This window comes from Gorilla gorilla, chromosome 3 (genome assembly GCF_029281585.2).
Source record: "Gorilla gorilla gorilla isolate KB3781 chromosome 3, NHGRI_mGorGor1-v2.1_pri, whole genome shotgun sequence".
NCBI lineage: Eukaryota > Metazoa > Chordata > Mammalia > Primates > Hominidae > Gorilla > Gorilla gorilla.
In genome coordinates, this window is record NC_073227.2 from 10,635,700 (window position 1) to 10,658,511 (window position 22,812).

Sequence of the window (22,812 nt, forward strand, 5' to 3'; positions counted from 1 at the left end):
TCCACGGGCAGGCCCAGCCCCTCCTGGCCTTCAGGTGACCTCAGCTGCCCGGCTGGCCCCAACTCCACCGCACAACGCAGACTGCGGGTTCCCAGGCCTGGACTCCTGGCCCCGTCCCGCCCGCGCATGTCGGGGAAACTCTGCTCCGGCAGCCCTCGGGGTGGTGCTGGGAGGTCGCGCAGAACTGAAGGGGGCTAGGTTCGAGAAGCGCCGAGGATGGGGTCTGCGACCGCCTCCCCGCACCTGAGCTTCTCCGCCCCAGCCTGCGGCGTCTGCAGGTCCTACACGGCGCGGAGCCCCCGCTGCACCTGCACCGAGGCCACGGGGCGCATGCGCGGCCGCGGGGGGCGGGGGCCGGGCCGGGAGGGGTCCTGCGGGCCCCGCATCCCCGTGCCCACTGCGGGGCTCAGACAGGGGGGCGCCGCGGCCAGGCCGCAGACCCCGCCCTTCCGCGTCCCCACTCCGGCTGCCCGTGTGACTCCGGACGAGGCTTCCCGGGGGCTCCGGGCCGGGGCAGCCGCGGCGCCCCCTCCCCAGGTCCACCGCGGGCGCTGCTTTCAGACAAAGGCAGGAGACGGAGCGGGAGACGCTGCCGTGACTGCTCCGGGCGGCCGCGGAGGAGGAGGAGGAGAACGTGGCGCCGCGGACGCCGGCGGCCGGGCCCGGGGTCGGGGCGCTCCCAGGCGCGCGGCGTGGGAGCGGGGGGCGGGGCGGGCGGCGCCCATCACGCGCTCCGCGGCCGGGTCCCGAGCACCGCCGGGCGCCCCCGGGGCCAGGAGCCCCCGCCCGCGCCGCCGCCCCCGCCCGTGCCGGGCCCCTCGCGCTGCCCGGCCGCCCCGTCGCGCCCAGCGAGCCACCCGGCGGGGCGGGGGCGGCGTCTCCCCCACCCCCGCGATCACATGGTGACCCCCGGCAGCCAATGCAGTGGACGCTAGGACCCTGCGGGCCGCGGGCGCCGCGACTGCACCGGCGCCGCCGCATTATAAATACTTCTCCAAAATGCGGCGCAGCTCCCTGCGCGCGCCCCGGCCGCCCGCCGCCTCCGCCCCGCGCCCCTGAGCTGCCGCCGCCGCCGCCGCCGCCGCCGCCGCCGCCGCCGCCGCCGCCGCCGCCGCGGGTCCGAGGGCGCCGCGCCCTTGCCCTGGGCCCGGCCGTGCCCGCCGCCGCCCGGCCGCGTCCCCGCTGCCGCGCCGCCCGGCCGGGTGCATGCATTGTGGGCCTCCCGACATGGTCTGCGAGACGAAGATCGTGGCCGCCGAGGACCATGAGGCGCTGCCGGGGGCCAAGAAGGACGCGCTGCTCGCCGCCGCCGGCGCCATGTGGCCCCCGCTGCCCGCCGCGCCCGGGCCGGCCGCCGCGCCCCCCGCGCCCCCACCTGCCCCGGTGGCTCAGCCTCACGGCGGGGCGGGGGGCGCGGGGCCGCCGGGGGGGCGCGGCGTGTGCATCCGCGAGTTCCGTGCGGCCGAGCAGGAGGCGGCGCGCCGCATCTTCTACGACGGCATCATGGAGCGCATCCCTAACACGGCCTTCCGCGGCCTGCGGCAGCACCCGCGCGCGCAGCTGCTCTACGCCCTGCTGGCGGGTCAGTGCGCCGGGCCCCCGGCTGCCGCAGTCCCTCGGGCCGGCGCGGAGCTCCCCCGCCCCGGCGTCCACGCGGACCCCGCGCCCGGCTCCCGGGGACCAGCCTGGGAAGCCCCCCGCTTTCTGCCTCGCCGGGCCCCGCGCAGGGCTGGCCATGGGCGTGGGGATGGGCGCAGGGCCACGAGCGGGCCGGAGCCGGGGAGGGTCCGGGGTCCGCACCTGCGTCCCCGCCGCGCAGCCCCCCACCCCCACCTCCTCCCCTGTCCCCTCCCGGGCATCCTGGGTGGGGGCGGGTGCCAGGGCAGGTAGCGCCTGCCGCGGCTGGGCCCCGGCGAGTGCCTAAATATAATCTGCGGGCGGGGGAGGCCGCCTCCCGCTCGGTGCTAATTTATGAGGGGAAGACAGCCGGCGCCGCGGGGGGTGCGCGCGCCTGGCACAGCCGGGGCGGTCGCAGAGGGCGGCCCCTGCAGGGTCTTTGGGTGCCCTTCCCCTCGGAGCTTCCTGCCGGGGTGAGGGGGTTCGCTCCCATTTTACAGATGAGGCGCTTGAGGCCGCGTAGGGAGGACGCGACTATCCCAAGGTCACGGCAGCCGAAATGCGGCTGGAAGCAGTGTGGGGCCTCCCTGCCCTGTCCCTGCCCTCAGAGCTCCCGGACGCTGGCCAGGAAGGGCTCTTGCTGGGGCCCTGGGAAGAGGGGGTCCTGGGGCCCGGTGCTGGAACGTGGGACACCCCTCTCCCCCTCCCCCCTCCGCCCTCCCCCGCGCGGGGCCTGGTCTGCGGGGCAGCTCCCTGCAGGATCTGCCCACCTTGGCTTCAGCAGGCCAGCGTGGGCAGAGCCCTTCCCGGCCCGGCCATCCCGAGGGTGTCCTGCCGTGTTTGGAAGCTCAGAGACCCGCCGAGGCTCATTCCAGGCGGTGGGGGTGGGTGGGGTGGCTGTCTTTACCGCAGGAAGCTTGGAAATAGGGAGAAGTAGAAAGCACCCGAGATGACCCCGGCTCCTCCACCAGGAGCGCGGCCGGGCGCGGCGTCCCTAGCGGGCTTCGCCGGGGTGGCGTCTCCGGGGCCTGGGGACCCCCGCCGCGCCGCTGACCCGCGCCCTCTGCCCGCAGCGCTGTGCTTCGCCGTGAGCCGCTCGCTGCTGCTGACGTGCCTGGTGCCGGCCGCGCTGCTGGGCCTGCGCTACTACTACAGCCGCAAGGTGATCCGCGCCTACCTGGAGTGCGCGCTGCACACGGACATGGCGGACATCGAGCAGTACTACATGAAGCCGCCTGGTGAGTCCCGCTCCTACCCCTCCGCGACCTCCGCCCCAGACAGCACTCGGGGGCACGCACTCCAGCAACCTCAGGGCAGGCCTGGGCGAGGGCCGGCGTGGGTGGGCCTGAGCCGGGGCCCCTGTGACCTGAGCCTTCTGGGTGACCGAGGCCTCCGGTGTCAGCGGGGCTGGGGGAGGCACAGCCGGCTCCTCCCGCTGAGTGACCTGAGCTGGCCCTGCGACGTAGTGGCTCCACCGTTCCCTGCTGTGGATGCGTCTCCCTGGCGCCTGCTGCGGTGGGGCAAGGGCCGCTGGGCTCTGTGGGTCCCATCTGGTGTGCCTTGCGGGGATGGGGTTGCCTGCAGTGCCAGGGTCCTGGGGGGAGAGGGCTTGTGTGGCAGGGGCCGGGGACCCTACTGGGGCACAGAGGATGGGGTGGGGGCAGGGGACCTGACCTTGAGCCTTGGCCTTCACTTCTGGCCTGATCGCTGGGCCGCTTAGCTGAAGGGTTTTGTCCCAGCCCCTGTGGCCTTCTATAGCTGGAGGAGCTGGGTCTGGGCTCTGGGGGGGTGGGGGTTGTTCTCCACCCTCGGGCTGGCCCCCAGCCGCTGAGCCACACCGGTTCCCCCACGCCGGATGCCGCAGGGGTGAAGACTCTGCTCTCTGGGGTGGGAGGCTCTCTGCGATCCTGGAGCGTCTGTAGGCCAATGAGAGGGACAGAGTGTGGCCCAAAGGGTTGGGCAGGGTCTGTCAGGAGCCCGGTCAGTGTCAGGGGAGGGGCAGTGTCTGGCACCGCTGGCTGCCATGCTCCACCCCCGCGCCACGGCCTTGGTGCCTGCTGCTCTCCTTGACCCTTTCCTAAACCCAAACAGAGCATCTGAGCAGCCCCTGAGCCCTGGCCAGCCTCTGCTTGGGAGGGGAAACGGGCCATGAGGAAGCACAGGCCACAGCAACAAAGGGGGCTCCGGTGGGCACACGGGGCATGGCCCTGCTCCCTCTGGGCCATGGGCTCCCTGGTGTGAGGGAGTGGAGGCGTAGCTGGCAGGGCTGCAGGAACACCCCACGAGGGCAGAGGCTGGATAGCTGCTGATGGCCCGTGGTGGATTCTGGGAGCTGCTTGTGCACATGTGGAAACCGAGTCCTGGGAGAAGTGAGGTGTGCCCAGGGCCACATGGTGCTGGGCGTTGCTACTCCTGGGATGGCCCTGATCTCTGGTCTTGCCTGGGTAGGTAGAGGCAGAACCCCTGGGTGGTGGGCAGGCCAGCTGGTGGGAGGGATACTGGTCCAGGATCCCTCCTGGAGGTAGGGGTGCTATGTGGGTAGGGAGACAGTGGGTTGGGTGTGGGAGACCCCAGGGGCTCCAGGACAGGGGGCCGAGGAGGGGCAGCCCTCCTGGGAACCCTGGAGCTGCACAGAGTTTGGAGGGCCCAGCTGCTCATGGCTGTGGCAATGGCAGTGGTGCCCGGTGGCTCCGCCCCCACGCTGCTTCTCCTTGAAGGGCCTTCAGTACCCCTTTAGCCGCCTGCCAGGCCTCAGTGTCCAGCAGTGAAGGAGACAGAGGTCCCCCTCATGGAGCCAGCAGGCTGGTGGCTGTGCAGAGGGGCAATGGGGAGGGATGGGAGGGCTTCCCGGGGCTCGGGGCAGGTGCAGAGCCTCCTTGAGGAGGAGGCTGGATGGGCCACAGGCAGGCTGTGTGGCCCTCCACTGGCCAAACCCTTGGTCTTCAGAGAGGTCTCTGGGTGCCGCCTCTGCCTTTGGCTGCTGGAGGTGGCTGGGCTTCCCCTGTGGCCAGTGCCTGCAGGTTCCCTCCCACAACCGCCCCCACCTGCCCCTGCACCTCTCCTCCTCCCCTGCTGGTTCCCCTCCCCCACGACCGCCACCTCCTGGCTTCGTGCCTGACTTGAGGTGAGAATTGGGCCGTGCTGTGGATGGGGTGATGGCTTGGCCACTTGGCCCACTGCTAGGAGAGGCCGGGGCCAGAGGGGCCATCCCCTGTCCCCCACTTGGATTTATAGGAAAGCTCCTCCTGGGCTGCAGGGAGCCTTCTGGACGCACTTTGCTGACCCCTGCCCTTCGCGGCCCTCTGCTGTGGGTGCTGGAGTTTGCCGTGATGGCCCGGGTGACCCTGCGTGGCCAGGAGCCACAGCAGTTTGGCTGCACCATGTCCTGTTCAGGGTGGCCCGGGCCATCAAGGCATTTGGTCTGGGAGTAGCTGGGCAGGGCAGGGGCCTGACTAGGCAAAGCCTGCTCCAGCCCTTGGTCTTAGAGGAGGGACTCGGGCCTTTGACCACGACTCTGAGCAGCACAGCCTCCAGGCTTGAGTGGGTCCTGGCTGTTGGCCTGTTGGGTAACAGGGGTTGGGCTGGCTTTCTCTGCTTAAGGAGCTCTGGAGGGGGGCTCTACCTGCTTGTCCTGAGTAGTGGCTGCCCCCTCCCTTGGCTCCAGCAGAGCTGGTAGCTAGGCCCCGGGGGCTGCCGGGATTGGATGTCCCACTGCCCTGGCTTGGTGTCCAGCTGGAGGGGGCAGTGCCAAGGGCCCTGTCTCACCCCAGAGGTGGAGGGGTCTCCCCAGCCTTCCTCACCGGGTGTCCCTGACCGCCCTATCCCCTGCAGGCTCCTGCTTCTGGGTGGCCGTGCTGGATGGCAACGTGGTGGGCATTGTGGCTGCGCGGGCCCACGAGGAGGACAACACGGTGGAGCTGCTGCGCATGTCTGTGGACTCACGTTTCCGAGGCAAGGGCATCGCCAAGGCGCTGGGCCGGAAGGTGCTGGAGTTCGCCGTGGTGCACAACTACTCCGCAGTGGTGCTGGGCACGACGGCCGTCAAGGTGGCCGCCCACAAGCTCTACGAGTCGCTGGGCTTCAGACACATGGGCGCCAGTGACCACTACGTGCTGCCTGGCATGACCCTCTCGCTGGCTGAGCGCCTCTTCTTCCAGGTCCGCTACCACCGCTACCGCCTGCAGCTGCGCGAGGAGTGACTGCCGCCACTCGCCCGCCCGCCCCCCCGGCCGCCCTGTCCGCCTTGCCCGCCTGCCCGCCGCCCGGCGCGGCCTGCTTTCAGACGCTCACTTGGCGTTTGTGTTGGGTTTCCCCTTTTCAACATCCTGCGGTTGTCTGGCTGGTTCCGGGGGGTGCGGGGCTGTTGTTCTTCGGCGACACTTCGGTGGGGGTGGGTTGTTTGTCGCCACAGCCCCTCGCCCTTCCCCACCTGCCTGGGCGGCTTGCCACCTGAAGAGTGGCATCTTGGACCACCGCGGCTGTCCATGACGCTGCCCTGCCCGCCGCCGCTGGGGAAGGCCCAGCCTTGCTCACCAAGCACAGAACCTCTGCAACAGAGCCCGGGGCCAGGCTCCGGCCCTGCCTGCGGCCCCAGCGCCCACTGCCTGTGGAGGCCCAAGCTGGCCACGGCGCTGCTTTGCTCCGCGCATGCCGAGGGTGTGGCCCGGCCGAGCATGCCGCATGCACACAGCCCCGCCCTGCCGCCCTGCCCAGACTGGACCCGGAGACCCGGGCTGGTGAGCGCCCCTGTCCCCGGCCCCCAGCTGGCTGTGGGAGGGCCTGCCCCTGCCCCCACCTCCTGGAGGGCATGGTCTGCCCCGCGCCGCCCGGCTCTGTCCACACCTGCTTTGCTCTGACGCCCTCCTTTTCTCTGGCTCCGGCCCCTCCCTTGCCTGGGCTGGGCTGACTGATGTCATCACCCAGGTGACTCCCATGGCGTCTGTGGCACAGCCAGGGTGGGGGTCCATGGGACCCCTCTCCCCAGTGCCCACTGGATCGTGGTGGCCTCTCCCAGATGTCCCCGGGGACCTCCTGCCTCCGGCTGACGGTCCACCCTGTGAATCTTACCAGCCCAGGCTGCTGCCAACAGCGCCCAGCCCACAGCTTCTCCCAGCCTGAAACCAACACATTTTCTAATAAGTTATTTAGACAGAATAGCACTCTGCATGACTTTAATTCTTGGGACAAAACGGTAGTTTGTACCCTAAGACACAGTTTCTGGCCCAGTGTGATGGGGGTGGGTGGCCGGGTGGGTGGAGCGTTTTGCTGTTGGAAACCTGGAGGGAAACCCTGATTGGATGTCATTCCCCGCCATGGAGCATGCCTCCCAGCCCCGGCCTGCAGGGTGGGCAGGGTGGGGGGCAAGGGAGTCCGCAGCCTCCGGGAGGAGGGGCAGGGCGCTGCCTTGGGCTGGGTGGGAAGAGGGGTGGCCGCCTCAGCTTCCGCTGGCCGTGCTCCTGGTCTCTACTTCCTGAGGTGACAGGCAGGGGCTGCCCTGGACGGGGGGGTGGCCTGGAAGGGGAGACAGAGGTGGAGGGTGGCACAGGCTGCACATTCAGCTTAGAGGTGGACCTGGCTTTGGTGGCAGGAGAAGAATAAACACTTGCCCAGACCCCTTTGTGTGGGGAATTGGGGAGGGGTCGTGGCAGGCAGGGTGGGCCACAGAACTGGGTCCCAGGCATCAAGGCCACGTGCAGGGCCATGGAGGGATGCTCCTCACAGGGCGTTTGAGAAGTGAGCGAGGGGACAGAGAAGCCCTGCGTCCAAGGGCCTTTTGTCCTGTTAGCAATTGAGGTGTGCAGAGCACTGTACAGACCCCACTCCCCTGTACATTCCTCCCTGGAGGTGCCCGGTCCCCACTTGGGGATGGGAGTTTTGTAGACTGTACAGAAATCGGCACCCTATTTTCTTGCAGCTCAGATTTTGTTAATCTGGAATATACAGACAGACGTAAAGTGTTTTAGCAAAATGGAAACAAACAGTTGTGCCTTTTTCCTCTTTTGGTTTGGTTTGGGTTTGGCCTGGGGCTGGTCCCAGTTGGTGCGGGGCATGCTGGGGGCAGGAGGGGCAGAGCGGGCCAGGTGGAGTCAGGTCTTGGGGGTGTCGTGTCAGGGTGCCACCAGCTTCCCTTGGTCCTGTGCCTTTGGAGCCTCGGGCTCCTGGGGTGCAGGGTGCTTGGGGGGTGGCTGTTAGAGCCCACCGACGCCAGGGCAGGGCCTGGAGGCCCAGGGACTGCCAGTGTCTCCTTGATATTGATCCTAGTAGATCCCCCCCCCAGGGGTTCTGAGAGTCCTGGACGGTGTGGCCTTCTCCCATTCTGGTGGCACCTGCGCCCGTGAGTGACCTCTTCCTTGGCTGCACTGCCCTGTGGGTGGTGAGACGCTTGGCCTTTTTTGTTGCTGCCAGGACTTGGTAGAGATGGCAGGGTGTGCGGGGTGGTTGTGTACAGAACCCTGCCGCCCCTGAGGTGAGCAGAGGCACTGGTGTGCCTGCCTGGCTGGGGCGGAGCTGCCCGGAACCCTCACCAGGCCAATGTGTAGCTTGGTGGGGCCCTTGAAGGCCACCGGGGGGTAGGTGTATCCTTCCCCGGGGCTGGAGGCCGGGTGCCCTGGTGGGTGGGCCTGACCTGGCCCACCTCATCCCTCCAGCCTGGGATCTCACTGCTCTGCACATGTGCACTGACGTGAATTTTATACGTTTGTAGAAACTCTGATGTAACTTCTTCTACCTCTGAAGCGCCCTCCTGGGCCCTGCTGTCACGTGGCTGGTGCGGCTTCCCCGAGTGCTGGCCCCCTGCCCGCTCCCCATGGGCACCCACCACTCAGACTCTGCGTGGTGAGGCCGGGGGAAAGCCAGGCCGGGCCCTGGCACTGCTCAGGGGCCTGGGGCTCCTGGGATTTCTGTGTGTTTGGAAGCCTCTGTTTTTGGAGTGGGGGGCGTGGAAGGCGGGAGGGGCTGACAGTGCCTGGGGCCAGAGCCGGGGGAAGGAGGACATCCTTGCTGGACGAGCAGTGCAGGCCTGGTGAGAGGCTTCGGGCAGCTGAGGGCTGAAGCACCTCGGGATGCCCCACACTGCCCAGAGCCATGGGTCTTGGTGTGCTGGGGGTGGGGTGGCCCCGGGCAGCTGCTACTGCCCAGGTGTGAGTCGCTGCAGACCTGGCCCCTGAGGGTGGGAGGCCTGCTTGTGCTGAAGCTGCCATGCGGTCTGGCCCCCAGAAGGGCTCCTGAGCGTAGGGAGTTGAGCCCCGCAGCCGTGGCGGCATCTCCTCCTCCTTCCTCCGCCCCATGCCCAGCCTTGCTTCCGGCTGGTGTCATGCCTTGGGGCCAGGCAGCAGCTGAGAAGCTGCCCCCGGAGGGAGGGGCTGAGGGCTGGGTCAGTCTGGCCTGAGGGGTGGATGGCTGGCCCTGGGGGAAGGCTGGGCCTGGGAGGCCCTGTGGACAGCAGGCCTGAGGCCACGAGGTCCTGGGGCCACCCCTCTCCTGCTCTCGGTGTCCTTCTCAGAGAAGATGGCAGAAGGCTGCAGGCCCTGGAGGGGATGACGGGCTGGGGACGCCCTGAGCTTCCTGGCTGTGTGGCAGGTGCTGGGGAAGCTCTCTGGGCCATAAGGACCTGGCTCCCCTCTGAGAGGCCCGCCTGCCCCGGGGCACCCAGGGCTGTGCTGGTGGCCTGAGGCCGGGAGCTTGGGTTCCTGGGCTCTGCTGGCGCCTGGGCTTTGTGGGGGCCAAAGGTGGTTGCCCCGCCAGGCAGGGGGCTGTGTGGGCCCTCGTGAGGCCACCTTCCTGTCAGTGCCTGAGGGACGGTGGGACAGTTGCCCCTGCGCCGAGGGAGCCCACTGCCATCCCCCGTGGGCTGGCGCTGCAGTCGCGCACCCTGTATTGCCTGCTGACTTGCTTGTGTCTGTTTGGAAGCTGCTTCTGTTTGGCCACAGGCCTGTGTTCCTGGGCTGATGGCCACAGAGCTGACACTTGGGGTTTGAGTTCCAGACTTGGCAGACCATGGGATCCGCTTACTCCTCGGTGCCACGGCTGCTGTGCTTCCAGAGGTGGCGTGATGCCTCCTGGGGCCACAGTGGGGTGAAGGAGGGCGAGCCGGACATACCATTGTTGGATGTATTTTTTTTAAAACAGCAATAATTAGCCATTTTAAAGGAGGGGTGTACCTGTGTGTGTGCATGTGCACGTGTTTGAGCGTGTGTGTGTGTGTGCAAGTGGGTTCTTGGATATGTGTAGTGTGAGCATGTGTGCATGTGTATAGGTGTGCATGTGTGAGCGCGTGCACGTGTATGAGTGCATGTTGTAGGTGCATAAGCATGTACATGTGTGAGCATGCATGTGTGAGTGTACACGTGTGTATAGGTGTACATGTGCATGAGTTGTGTACATGCGTGAGCACGTGTATAGATGTACGTGTGTGTGCGCATGTGTGAGTACATGTGTTTGTGTCTTGGGTATCCATAAGCATGCACATGTGTATGAATGTCCGTGTGTATGCATGAGCACGTATGCATGTGTGATGCGCATGTTCTTGTGTACTCTGACGGGGCACATATGTATGAATGTATGAGTGCATACATATGCATATGGTGTACGTGTGTGTACTTTGTGTGGGCATGTATGCGTATGAGTACTTGTGTGTGGCTGGTGTATGGGTGAGCATGCACATGTGTATGGATGTATATGTCAGCTGTACATGTAGAGTGTACATGTGTGTTGCATGAGCATGCATGCGTACGAGTGCCTGTGTGTGTACTTGCATATATGTGGCTGTGCAGGTACCCGGCGGTGGTGGGCTGGCAGTGCCCGGGGAAGCAGGTCCTGCCCACGGCTTCCCTGCTGGGCCCCCAGCCCCGGGCCGAGCCTCCCTGGCCCCTCTTGCCCCTCAGTGGAGCAGGGCCTGGGTGGAGGGCTTGGGCAGCTCCAGGGCAGGTCCGGGGAGGCCAGGCTTGGGGAGCACGGGGTGGGGTTCACCTGCTACTGTTTGTTCCCGAAACTGTACTGTGAGCCCATGGCGGGGGCAGATTGTTCTGAGGCCCCAGATGTGCCAAAACAGCCCCCAGGGTGGGGGCGAGCGAGTTCTGAGGAGAGGGGCTGCGGGGGCCGGGGGTGGGTGTGTGCCTCTCCCTTGAATGGCCCCCAATGCTGCTGTTTTTCAATAAAACCAGAGTTGAAGGCACTTGGCTCCCGTGCTCTCTTGAGGCGCTTCCTGCCCACTGTGTGGCAGGGCTGGCTTTCAGGGATGTGGCCCCACCCTTGGTTGCCCAGTTTGGCCCCCGCCGCCTCCCCCTTCTCCCCTGGCCACCCGCTTTCCCCACCTCGGCTCCCCTACACCTGGCCAGGCTGCCCTGCAGCCAGCACTGCCCCCTGGAGGGAGTGTAATCCAGGAGGTGGGGCAGTGGGGCTTGGTGGCCCCTTGGGCTGAGGCCCCTCCCCCAGCAGGCACCCAGCCGGGTGGGCTTTGCCCATTCACTCTCAGGCCTGGGATCCCCCTGAGCAGCTCCTGGGCCCTGCCCTCCCCCAGCTCTGTGCTTGGTCCTGGGTACTCTAACTCCTGGCAGACAGCTTGTCCCCCAGCCCTTGCCCCGCCCCCCCCATTTTTGCCACCCCAGTGGGACCAGGCCCTGCTGCCCTGTCCTCCTGGGTCTGGGGTTCCCAGTTCCTGTGGTTATGTTGACCCTTGCCCTGGCAGCCCCGGCGCCTGCCTGCCTGGCCCCTCGGAGGAACAGCGGTGCTGAGGGAGGGTGTGAGGTGAGCGGGCATTAGAGCCCACCAGGATGGGGGTGGACCCCCAGTGTCTGTGAGGGAGGATGCCAGGGCTGGGGTCCAGGCCGAGGATGCTGCAGCTCAGGGCTGTGGGGTGGGGAGCTGGGTGTCGGGAGTCTCACAGACAGACATGGGGTGGACACAGACCCCTGCCCTGGCAGGTCCCTGTCAGGATGCCAGTCTTGTTGGCAGAGGAACTCCTGGAGTCTGGGGGTCCCCCAGCTCCACAGCTGGTCCCCTGGGCCACTTTCCTGGTAGGGGTTTCCTTGGCCCGGCTTCTGCCTTTCCCACCCTCCCAACCCGTGCCGCCAGGCCCTCCAGCCAGGACCCTGAAGGAACCCCAGGCTGCAAGTATCTTTCCCAGGGCAGGGGCAGGGGCAGGGCTGCCCCTCAGCCTGGAGGGCTAGGCAGCCTTGGCCTGGGCTCGGGTTACGAACAGCAAAGCCCATGTGGGACATCCCACTGAAACTGTGGCAGGATGGAGGCCTGGGTGCGGCGGGTACATCAAGGCCTGGCGGGGCCTGTTGGGGCTCAGAGTGCTGCCCAGGGAACGCAGGCAGGGACAGCACCGCGCTGGCAGGAGGGCCCAGCAGTGGCTACGGGCAGCTCCCTGGATCACTGGGACGTCCCACCACACTGGCGGCAGGCCCGGCCACCCAGGACCCACACACATGGGAGGCGGTGAAAATGTTTTTGAAGCCAGGAGAAAATCAGGCCGTCTCGGCCACAGTGGGTGTTCTCTTCCTGGGGAGAAACCAAATGCTTCCTTGAGCCACAGGATGGGCACCTGGCTCCCCCAGGGGGCAGGAAGCACCAAGAGGGGCAAGGCTGGTGTGGCATAGCAGCAGGACTGTGATCTGGACCCAGCTGTCCCTGCCTCCCCAGCACTGCACACGCTGTCAGGCAAATGCTGCGTAATTGAAGGGAAGAAGGAACGGACTTCCAGCACCCGCAGACCACAGCAGCGAGGTCCTGACCAATTCATTGTGATGACCCAGGTCACCCAGAAAAGATGACCCATGTTCAGTGGGCACAGGCAAGCCGCGCGGGTGACACAGCGGCCACTTGAAAGAGGGCAGGGTGGTACACACGGTGGTGGTGGGGAAGGCTACTGCTCAAACCCACAGCACCATCTGCACCCCATATACTCACCCCTGGCCAGCCTCCTGCAGTGGCACCAGGTGTCCCCACGAGGAGCCAGCACCTTGATGGTGAGCCTGAGTGCTGGCCGCTCTGTGGGTGGCAGCCGGAGGTGACATCCCTGAAGGGTGCAGGGGGCCCTGTGCCCCACTTCAAGGGATGCTCTTGGAGCCCAGACCCAGACCTGGGTAAGGAAGTACATGGGAGGGGCTGAGGTACCCGGGGGGGTGGCCGGAAAGCAGGACCCCGGGAGCACATTTCCAGGGGCCACCACAGAGACAGGGAACCATGGTACAGGGTGAGGATGCGGCTGAAATCCTGGCTGGCGCACTTTTGAGCCCTGTGACCTTTTGGTGCCTCAGTTTCCCCATGTGCAAAGAGGTGATCGTGTTGGTGCCTCCTTCGCAGCCTGCTGTGAGGTAGAGGTGAGTCACAGGTGTCCTGCTGGGCTGGCAGTGAGGCCACTGTGCATTAGGGAAGGCAGAGGGGCACGTGGGACGGGAAGAGTCTGGAGGGGCTGCTTGGAGCACTGGCTGTCTCAGGAGCCAGCCTGTTTGCAGCCACTGGTCACTAGCCTGCAGGAGGCTCATGGGAGAGACCTTGTGGCCTGAGAGCATGTGACCCCAGACGCCCGCGGGTCCTCGGTGGCCCCTAGGCTGCATCCATGGCGGAGGCCTGCAGTGGGTGGCCAGGTCTTCTCATAGAGGGGCTCCTCTGGTCCTCCTGACACATCAGTCGGGAACACAAGCTCCAGGGGCCTCAGTGCCTGCGGGGAGGCTGTGTTCTCTCCGTCTCAGTACAGGGCTGCACGCTGGGCTGGCCTGGGAGGACGGTGCACGCCCTGGGCCATGGCTTCCTAAAGCGAAGGGAGCCAGCAGGGGGTGACACCATAGGGCGTCAGAGCTGGTGGCTTCTTGGACACCTGCCGGGGGGAGCAGCTGCTGAGCCACGAGGCAGCCCCCTCCCCTGGAATCCATGGAAGAGGGAGCTGGGAGTGCCTACCCAGTCTGGAGTGTCTGGCCCAGACCCAGCCTGGGTCACTCCCAACTGGGGGCACTCAGCCCTGCTCCAGCCAAGTGGCTGGGGGTTGTGGACGCGGCACTTCCCTCTCACAGGAAGAATTCACTCAGACAAGGATGAGGAGGGCTTTGCACACGCATTTACTCCAGGGGATAACGGGCCACCCCAGCCCCAAAGGGTTAATGCGTCCTGGGGCGTACAGAGCTGGTGACCTTGGGGAAGGCCACACAATGGACTGCTGGAAACCAGTTCTCTCCTCCCACTGTTGCCTGGGGCTACAGACAAAATGAAGGCGAAAAATGCGGGGGTGGGGGCTGGGTGCTGACAGGGGACCCGGGGGTAGCCAGGCTGTTGCTGGGAGACTCAGTGCGACAAGGGCCTGGCGGAGGGCCCCAGGCCTCCTGCAGTGGCACCAGGTGTCCCCATGAGCGGCCGGCACTCAGGCTCACCTTGAGGGGTACCTGCAGGTGGCAGCCAGAGGTGAGCCCCAGGCCTGGGCCAGCCACCCCCAGCCACCTCTCAGACCCCAAGCAGGGGGACAGGGCCTACAGCACACAGGTGCACACATCCAGATACATGATCAGACAGCCACACGCACACAAGTGCATACACGTGCACACTCACCACATTCACCCAGCAACAGGCTTATGCCACATCCACCTCCCAGTCACGACACCTCGATCTTGGCGGAGGTTCCCCCACCTGCCAGGGCCTCTGTGCCAGTGGGTAGGCTGCGGCCAGCAGACAAGGTGCCCTTGGACGGGTGGGTGTGTCCTGGGGCATCCTGTGCTTGCCCCTCAGGGTCCTGCCCCCGGGAGGATTGGTGGCTCCTAGAGGCCAGGAGAGCCCTCCCGGGGGTCCCTGACCTTGAGTAGACCAAGCCTTCACAGCTCTTGACAGGGAGGGAGGGGTCCAGCCCCGGCTGCCGTCCCTGTTCACTGAAGTGAGCAGAGTCGGGTGGGGCTTCCCGGGCTTCAGGGACGGTCCAGCCTCCACTGCTGTGCCTGCTGCGGAGTGGCCATCTCGGGGCTGGGGCTGCACCCTTTGGCCTGGCTCTTCTGCCCTGGGGGTGCTTGCCTCCCCTCACCCTGGGCTCTGGAAGACCGGGCAGGCTTAAGTGTCCCCTCACCTGAAGCTGCAGCTCCAATGCCTGCACCTGTTCCAAGGACTCCATGGTCCTCCTGACGAGAGCTAGAGTGTGGAAGAGAGAGGAGGCCCTGCTGGTCTCTTGGCCTTGGGGCCTGGGAGCCGAAGACAAGAGAACTTTCAGGCCCGAGTCCTGCCCCAGCCCCTGAGCCCCCTTGTTTCCTGTGTCCACTCGGTCACCTGAACCAGCTGTGGGACCTTAATGCCCACAAGGAACCCCTGAGTGCCCAGCCCCTGAGGCTGAGTCCAGCTCCCCCTGGCCCCATCCACAGTCCAGGATGCCTCTCGCAGGCCCCTTGGCCCTCGCTGCAGCCCCTCCTCCTGGCCTGGCCCACCACACTGCACTGGCCCTCACCCCTACCCCTCCAGCTCAGCTCACCCCAGCTGGGGGCCATGGGGTGGGGCAGGCGTCATGCCAGCTCTGTTCCAGAGCCACTGGGGCTGGGAGGATGGGGGAGGCACAGGGAGCCCCCACCAGCCAGAGCCACCAGGCACACAAGAACCCCCCATCCCCACTACTGCCCGGTAAAGTTTGAGGCAACAGTGGCTTTGTGCCACGGGCAGGCTGACCCCGTTGTGGGGGCGTGGATCACCATGCAGCAGTGGGGCTCAGAGCCCTACGAAAGGGAAGGCCTGGGCAGGGGCCAGGGGTGGGACCCGCAAGCTCAGGCTTTCTCAGGGCTTGCTCTGAAACCTGGAGCCCCTGGATAAACATTCGTTCAGTCCTTTTGTGCTGTGTGACACTGCAATGCAAAGATGGCGGCAGAAGCCCCAAGCCATGGTGGGCGCCACCTCACTTTCCAGCCCTGCTGGCCCCAGCAGAGCGAGGGTCTCCCTGGGGACCTGTCCCTGGTGTGTCCTGAGCAGGGCCAGCGGCCACCCAACCTCTGTGGCCCTCAGTGTCTTCTGTGCAGGAGCCGGTCACTGTCTGCAGGGAGCTGTCGGCCAGCAGGTGGGCACACGGCCCATGTGCATGGTGGGGAGCCCTGCAGAAGGACCTGGGCCCCTCTGGGGACCTTCTTATCGGGGCGAGACTGGAGAGCCGGCCCAGGCCAAGCTGAACCGTTGGCTCCTCATGCTGGCTGGGGCTACCCTGAGTATGCAGAGAACTGGTCCCTCTTCTGTGCCTGGTGGGGTGGTGCTGTTGACTGAGCGGGTGATCCCGAGCAACTGCTGCTCAGAGAGGGGCAGCAAGCGTGGGGCTGAGCTGGCACTCAGCTAGAGCGCTCCCTGTGGGGCCCTCAGGAGGGCAGGCAGGGCAGAGATGCTAGGCGCTACACACCGCCTGGGAGATATGACCTGACCCCCAGCCCTTCAGGGATGGTGCAGGCCCCGCCCAACCCCTGGTTCCCCAGGCCCTGCAGTCCCTGGCCCCAAGTGCTCCTGAGAGAGCAGAGCACAGGCTACAGCCTGCCTCAGGAGCTGCCAGGCCAGCTGGAGGAAGCTGCTCCCGGGAACAAGGCCGTTTGGGAACGTTTTCTTTCCTTTTTTAACCTACAGCTGAGCACACGTTATACTTGTTAAATGGTCACGTAAGATGGGTGTGTTTTCAAATGAGTGGCTGGACATAGTTTTCAAGTGGCAGAGCCCTGCTTTAGGATGGAGTGGTCTGGGTGGGCCCCAGGGATGGGAGCCTCACACCCCTAAGGGTAAGGCCTGGAGAGGGTGGGGCTAGGAGGGCATGGCGACCACCACTCGAGAGTTGGTGCCTGAAGCTTCCAGCCCTGACACCCCCGTGCCTCTTCTCCCAACACGTGAAGCTGCCCCGGCTGTTTACAGACCTGGCCTGGAGAACTGGGGGCACAGGTCCACGTGGGCACCTGCTCTCGCCTCTCCCCTGTGAGGCCAGAATGGGACCAGTGGCTGGGTGCTGTGGGGAGGCCCTGGCCCTCCCAAGGGAGAGAGAAAGAACCCCTTGGGCTGACCGCTGGGGTGATTCTGCCTGAGCTCACTCATCTATGGGCCGTGTAGCTCAGCAGAGAGGGGTGGCCTGTGGGACAGGATGGCACCCAGGCCTGAAGTCTGTGCTGAGCCTAGGGGGCCTCAGTGACTCCAACACCCCCAACAAGAACACCTGCTGCCAGCTCTGCAGCCCCCAATCAGCCCAGGTGGCCCCAGTGCCCACTCCCCATCTTTCTAGACCCCCAAGACAGAGGCCTTGGGCCTCAGACAAAGCAGCCTTGGGTGTCTGCAGCTGCTGTCCAGAGTTCCAGTCAGCTAGAACACCTGGCGCTCTCTGAGGGGCTGGTGGCCCAGGGTGGAGCCCACTTGGGCCTTTCAAGGGTCCCCAAACCCAGGCTGGCCCCTCTGCCTGCCAGGACCCAGGTGACACAGCAGCAATGAGGTGGGGCAGGGGCCATAAAAGGGAAGACAGCCGGGGGGCTTTCCTGGGCTGTGCCCATGGGGCATGGAGCCTCCTCTTAGCTCTCTGTGACGTCCAAGCAACCCTGTATTGCCCCAGGCTACCTGCACACTCCGGGATCTGCGGATCTTCCACTTCAAACAGCAGCTCATCATGGATCTGGGCCACCAGCCTGGCAGGGAGGGAAGGAGTCACCCTGGGAGACCAGGACTGTGGGGTGGGGGCCACCAGCCTGGCAGGGAGGGAGGGAGTCAACCTGGGAGGCCAGGACTGTGAGGCGGGGGCTCAGGGGTGCATGCAGAGGTGGGGGCCCATCCCCAAGGTTTCTGAAAGGTGGTTCTGGCACTGAGGCCCAAGAGGATGTGGCTCCGTGAGGCATGGGCACCACTGCCTGAGGTCACCCACTGTCACCAGGACAGCTCTGGGGAGCTGGGAGAAGGGGCAATAGAGAGACAAGCTGGTTGGAAATGACTGGTCAGCTGCGAGGAAGCAGGTGGCACAACCAGCAGGAGGGGCTGGGTGCCCCGTGTCCACCCCACCCAGGTTGGTCCCGTCTGAAGTCTGGGCAGGGATGGAAAAACAGCCCCTTGTGAACTGTTGTGGGGGCCCTGACATGGGCCGAGCCTCGAACAACATCATGGGTTCTTGTGCCCTCAGGGCTTCTCCGAGACCTCGCTCTGGTGAGCATCCAGCCAGCCCCAGCCAGGCCCCAGCCAAGCCCCACCCTTCCCCAGCCTCCTTCATGGAGCCCCTCAGGTGCCCCTCCCAGGGCGTCAGCAGGGAGAGCAAGTGGGACCCAAGTGGAGGAGATTCAGGGGAAATGCACTGCCAGGGGCAGGTCCCTGGGGCAGGGCTCACAGATTCAAGTGCAAGCACAAGGCAGACGGGTCATGGCTCCGGGCAATCAGCTCTTAAGGGCTGGCGCCACGCTAGCCACACAGACCGCACCGGGGCTGGATTCGGCCAGGGCGCTGCGGCTCCACATGCTCCTTGGAAACGGGTGACACACACCTTGGGCAGATGATGCCTCAAATCTTGGTGATGTGAGACCTCTGCTGAGGCCTGCTGCCCCCAAACCTACTGCCAGCCTCTCCTGTGAGGTGGACACAGGCAGCTCGCCTTGTGCCCCTGGGAGGGTACGTGCGGCGTGGGTAACTTGCCCCCGGGAGGGGACGTGCGGCGTGGGTAACTTGCCCCCGGGAGGGGACGTGCGGCGTGGGTAACTTGCCCCCGGCGGGGGGACGTGCGGCATGGGTAACTTGCCCCCGGGAGGGGACATGCGGCGTGGGTAACTTGCCCCCGGGAGGGGACGTGCGGTGTGGGTAACTTGCCCCCGGGAGGGGACGTGCGGTGTGGGTAACTCACAGAATGAGCTGCTGGGAAGGATGGGGTGTCAGGGGGTCCCACGCACTCTGTCCTCTGTGTGACCTTGGCTCTGTCTCCTGGATCGAGTCTTCAGGGGCAGGGGTCACGTCCTATCTTCGCCCCTGCTGCCCATCCTTGGCTGGCACAGATGGGCACAGCAGGCCCAGGGCCCTAGGGAGCTGGTCTGCTCGGGAGTCCTCGCCGGGCAGTAGTCACGGGCATGTGACGGAGAGCCCCAGCTGGGATAAGGGGCAGCCTTCAAGCCCCAGGGTACAGGTGGGCTGTGCTGGCACTTTCCACAGGGGATGTGGACTTTGCAACAGAGATTTCCGGTGACCTGCCCCAATCCGCCCTTCCTCTCTTTCTTCATGTTGGCCCCTTTGTTGCTGGGTGTGGTGGAGGTGGGGCTGTGTCCTCAGCTACAAAGGACATTTCCCAGGCTCTCTCTCAGGCAGGGTGGCCCAGGACTGCATTCCCTTCAACTTCCAAGGAGGCTATTTTTTTTTTCCTTAGCAGGGAGGGAGGTAAGGAGTGGGAAGGAAAAGAGACTCCAGGAAAGTCCTAAAAGGGAAGGCTCTTTAAAGGGCTGACTGTAAAGGGCTGCCAGGGGCAGATGCTCTTCTGACCACTACAACTTTCTCCTTTGCCTGCAAGGTGTGAGGGCTGGAGCAGCCACCTCCATCACAGCACCAGGAGGGAATGGCCAGGGAGCCAGGGGGACTTCGGTTCTGCTGCTCTGAGCCTCTGAAACAAAGCAACCACTGTTCTCTGGACTTCTCATGATGGGAGAAAAATCTGCCTTCTGGAGTCTGAGCTGCTGTAGCTTGGGCCTGTGTTCCTGACGGCCAAGTGCACACCCTCCTGGGTGTACATCCACAGGACACTACGTGGGCCCAGACAGCAGTACAGTGGTGCTCACACCCTCGAGCAGGCTGCCCCCAGGGAGGGGGAGGTGGGCCTGTGCTTCATGTGCAGCCTCTGGCCAGGGGCCGTGGGCACTGCCCTTCCAGAAGTCAGAGGGGCGATAGAGCCCCAGGCTGTCAGCACCAGCAAGCTTGTCTTAAACTAACTTCAAGGCCTCGGGCAGAAGTCTTTGTCTCCCAAGAGGACTTACTTTTCAAATGGGCAGAAACCTCAGAAAAGGCACTTGTAACTTTTTCCAGATTTAGCAGAAGCAGTTTTCACACTTCTTGAAATTACATTGTGAAATTCTGAGCTGCTGGTGTGGCAGGAACCTAAGAATAGGTGCAGTTGTCAGTCACTCACACATCATTCTCGCAGCCACTGAGACATGACCGCGCTTCTAACTGGGAAATGGGGCACAGGTGAAAGAAGAAGGATGTCTGTCGTCTCCGTGTGGGGTGGATGAATGCAGGGCCTTGGATCCTGTTGTATTCCGGAAGGGAGTGGACCTCTGGTGCAACTTCTCATCCCTGTTCCTGAGAGGGGTCCGCCACAGAGCTGCCGTGTTCTGCATCTGGATGGCCTGACTGAGATCACTGCACCAGTAGGAGGATGTTCCAGAAGAGCCTCACCGCGTTGCCTGTCTGGGGCCTGCAGGGGCAGCTCCCTTGCAAGGGATGCCCCCAGCCCTGCTGAACTGCTCTGTGGACTCATCCTGAGTGTGGGCGCATGGTGGCCTCATGCACACCCGCCTTGAGAAGGCCCAGGGGAGGGACCGTCACAGCACTGACACGTTCTGAAACCCAGGAAGGCCTTTTCATAAAGGGCCTGCACCAGAAGAGACAGACAGGACAGCCGAGCCATGGCACAGAGGCCTGTGAACGCTGGCCACCGGCCTCCTGCTCTGAGCCCAACCTCTCTGGTCTTTTTAGGATCTGGACCAAGAGGCACAAACGAATGCCATTTCCCTGTCACAGGGACTGTGGGTGGTGAATGTGGACTGTCCTGTGGCCCCAGCCCACCTGGGCAGACCCTTGGGGTGGCCAGATGAATCTTCTTCTTCTTCTTTTTTTTTGTTAGACAGAGTCTCGCTCTCACCCAGGCTGGAGTGCAGTGGTGCGATCTCAGCTCACTCTAGGGGCACCGTGTGCCTCCCAGTGATCGAGTTTCATGCCTGCTGCTTCAGGCAGAGATGCCTGGCCACACTGAGCCTGCACCCGTCCCTTCCAGACGCCATCCACAGCCTTTCACGTTACTCCTGGAAGAACAAATCACGTTCACAAAACACAGACCATGTGCCCAATATTCCACACGAGTCTGCTTTGCATTTTGCTATGAGAAGCATTTCCTCATGACAGCCAATGGCTGATGACAGAAGGATGACCAGCGAGTAACTGCGTTCCTGAGTAAAAGTGTCTGTGTCCAGCTTTCAGAAGGACTCAGTCAGCAACAGAGAGAGACCTCAGCTCCTCACATGCCAGCTTCCTTTATCAATTCCACAAGGGCTGAAAGTGAACCGATTTTTTCTTTTTTTGAGGCAGGTTCTTGCCCTGTTGCCCAGGCTGGAGTGCAGTGGTATGATCATGGCTCACTGCAGCCTTGAACTCCCAGGCTCAGGTGATCCTCCCACTTCAGCCTCCTGAGTAGCTGGGACTACAGGTGTGCACCACCATGGCCGGCTTTTATTTTGTAGAGGCAGGTTTCATTATGTTGCCCAGGCAACACATATGTTGTTCACAAACTCCTGAGCTCAAGTGATCCACCCGACTCGGCCTCCCAAATGCTGGGATTACAGGTGTGAGCCACTGCGCCCAGCCTTGAATCAACTTTTCTAGACTTGCAGTATCGTAGAGGCAAGACCACCATTTGGCTTTCAGTTCCTGCCAAGATGGAAACTAGCACAAGCTGCTCATATCCTGGGAGAAGCTATAATTTACCTGCAGAAACTGTGGAAGTGAGCGGGATGCATGGATTTCAGGACACCATGAGAACACTGTGGGGCACTAGAGGCTGCCTGGCATCAGTGTATATGCGTATATATGTGTGCATGGGTTGTGTGCATGGGTGAACACGTGTGTGTGTTCACGTGTGTGCATGTGTATGGGTGCATGTGCTTGTGTGTGCGTGTGCATGCACGCATGTGTGTTGGGAATGAATGCAGATGGCAGTGAGATGGGGCAGGAGAGGACTGAGAGTGAATCTTATTTTTTTTCTGTTAGACAGAGTCTTGTTCTCGCCCAGGCTGGAGTGCAGTGGTGTGATCTTGGCACACTGCAATCTCCACCTCCTGGGTTCAAGTGATCCTCCTGCCTCAGCCTCCTGAGTAGCTGGGATTACAGGTGTGCGCCACCACACCTGGCTAATTTTTGTATTTTTAGTAGAGACGACGTTTTGCCCTGTTGGCCCGGTTGGTCTCAAACTCCTGACCTCAGGTGGTCCACCCGCCTCGGCCTCCGAAAGTGCTGGGATTACAGGCGTAAGCCACTGTGCCCAGCCGAGAGTGAATCTTCTAATGCCCCACTCCTGCCTCCTGACCACTTCAGTTACTGCAGAAAGCAGCACTGAGAGCCCACAGCCCAGTGAAGCTGCAAGCAGAGTCCCTGGGGCAGTGCTTAGACCCCCACGGGACTGGTGCCAAGAGCTTGAGGGCTCTTAGGGTGGGGGTAGGAAAACGTCCATGGTGTGTCAGAGGGCGAGAGGCCCTTCGGGGACTGACACTGTGGGGGGCTGGGGCAGGTTAGCTCCCAGAAGGGGCTCCAGGACTCCTGAGGGGATCCCGCACAAGGAGAACGAGGAGAGGAGGTGTCTGGGTCACCACTTGCAGCACCCCCAGGCCTTGGCTGGCAAGGAGGAGGTGGCTGGGCGAGGGCTGCTTGTCCCCTGGCCACCCCCACTCTTGAGGTATGTGCCCTGGGGGAATAACTGAGGCAGGGACAGAGGCCTGAGAGAGCTGTGGCCTGGGGGGCAGCCAGGGCGGAGCCCCCCCCACCAAGGCACGTCTGCATGTTGGCTCTGGGCTCGGGGGTGGGGGCAGAGCTGGGCGTGGGGCACACTGCCTGGCACTGGTGGCAGCAACAGGTAGGGGTGGGGGCAGAGCGGGGCGTGGGGCACACTGCCTGGCACTGATGGCACCAACAGGTAGGGGTGGGGGCAGAGCGGGGCGTGGGGCACACTGCCTGGCACTGGTGGCAGCAACAGGCAGGGGTGGGGGCAGTTTGGAGTCCCCAGGGTCCTGCTCAAGGGGCTGAGGGGTTCGCCTGCCTCTGGGGTGGGCAGCCCCAACGGGTGCCCTTGTGCTGTGCAGACACCCCGAGGAGGAGGGGTCTGGGGGAGACAGCATTTCTGTCTGGAGAGGCCTCATCTGCACCCCACGCTGGTGGATGGCTGGTTGTTGTCTGCATGCCTGCTGTGAGTAGCCCCCAGGGCCTTCCATGGGCTGAGAGCCTCAGGAGGGGACGGGGGCCCGATAAGCAGAGATGGTGATCAGTCAGAATCACGAG

The 22,812-nt window shown here is 64.4% G+C and overlaps 2 protein-coding genes across 2 annotated transcripts in view; one reads left to right on the forward strand and one right to left on the reverse strand.

Moving 5' to 3' along the window:
• Positions 1 to 1,011: 1,011 nt before the first annotated feature.
• Positions 1,012 to 10,789, forward strand: NAT8L (N-acetyltransferase 8 like). The gene is made up of 3 exons (XM_031010392.3): positions 1,012 to 1,582; positions 2,691 to 2,855; positions 5,449 to 10,789. The coding sequence occupies exons 1-3, from the start codon at positions 1,207 to 1,209 to the stop codon at positions 5,814 to 5,816; spliced, it is 909 nt and encodes a 302-aa protein (XP_030866252.1). The 5' UTR covers positions 1,012 to 1,206; the 3' UTR covers positions 5,817 to 10,789.
• A 2,891-nt stretch (positions 10,790 to 13,680) lies between these two features.
• The window catches only part of POLN (DNA polymerase nu), a 154,065-nt gene continuing 144,933 nt past the window's right edge, over positions 13,681 to 22,812 (reverse strand). Inside the window, exons 21-23 of the mRNA XM_063705148.1 lie at positions 17,149 to 17,216; positions 14,666 to 14,727; positions 13,681 to 13,997 (exon numbers count right to left, since the gene is read on the reverse strand). Coding sequence (XP_063561218.1) covers positions 13,812 to 13,997; positions 14,666 to 14,727; positions 17,149 to 17,216 — 316 coding nt within the window. The 3' untranslated portion in view covers positions 13,681 to 13,811. The remainder of the gene's footprint in view (positions 13,998 to 14,665; positions 14,728 to 17,148; positions 17,217 to 22,812) is intronic.

Coding starts and splice junctions, on each gene's coding strand:
- NAT8L (XM_031010392.3), top strand. CDS start 1,207: ATGCATTGTGGGCCTCCCGACATGGTCTGCGAGACGAAGATCGTGGCC. Junction 1,583..2,690: donor GCTCTACGCCCTGCTGGCGG/GTCAGTGCGCCG, acceptor CTCTGCCCGCAG/CGCTGTGCTTCGCCGTGAGC. Junction 2,856..5,448: donor GTACTACATGAAGCCGCCTG/GTGAGTCCCGCT, acceptor TATCCCCTGCAG/GCTCCTGCTTCTGGGTGGCC.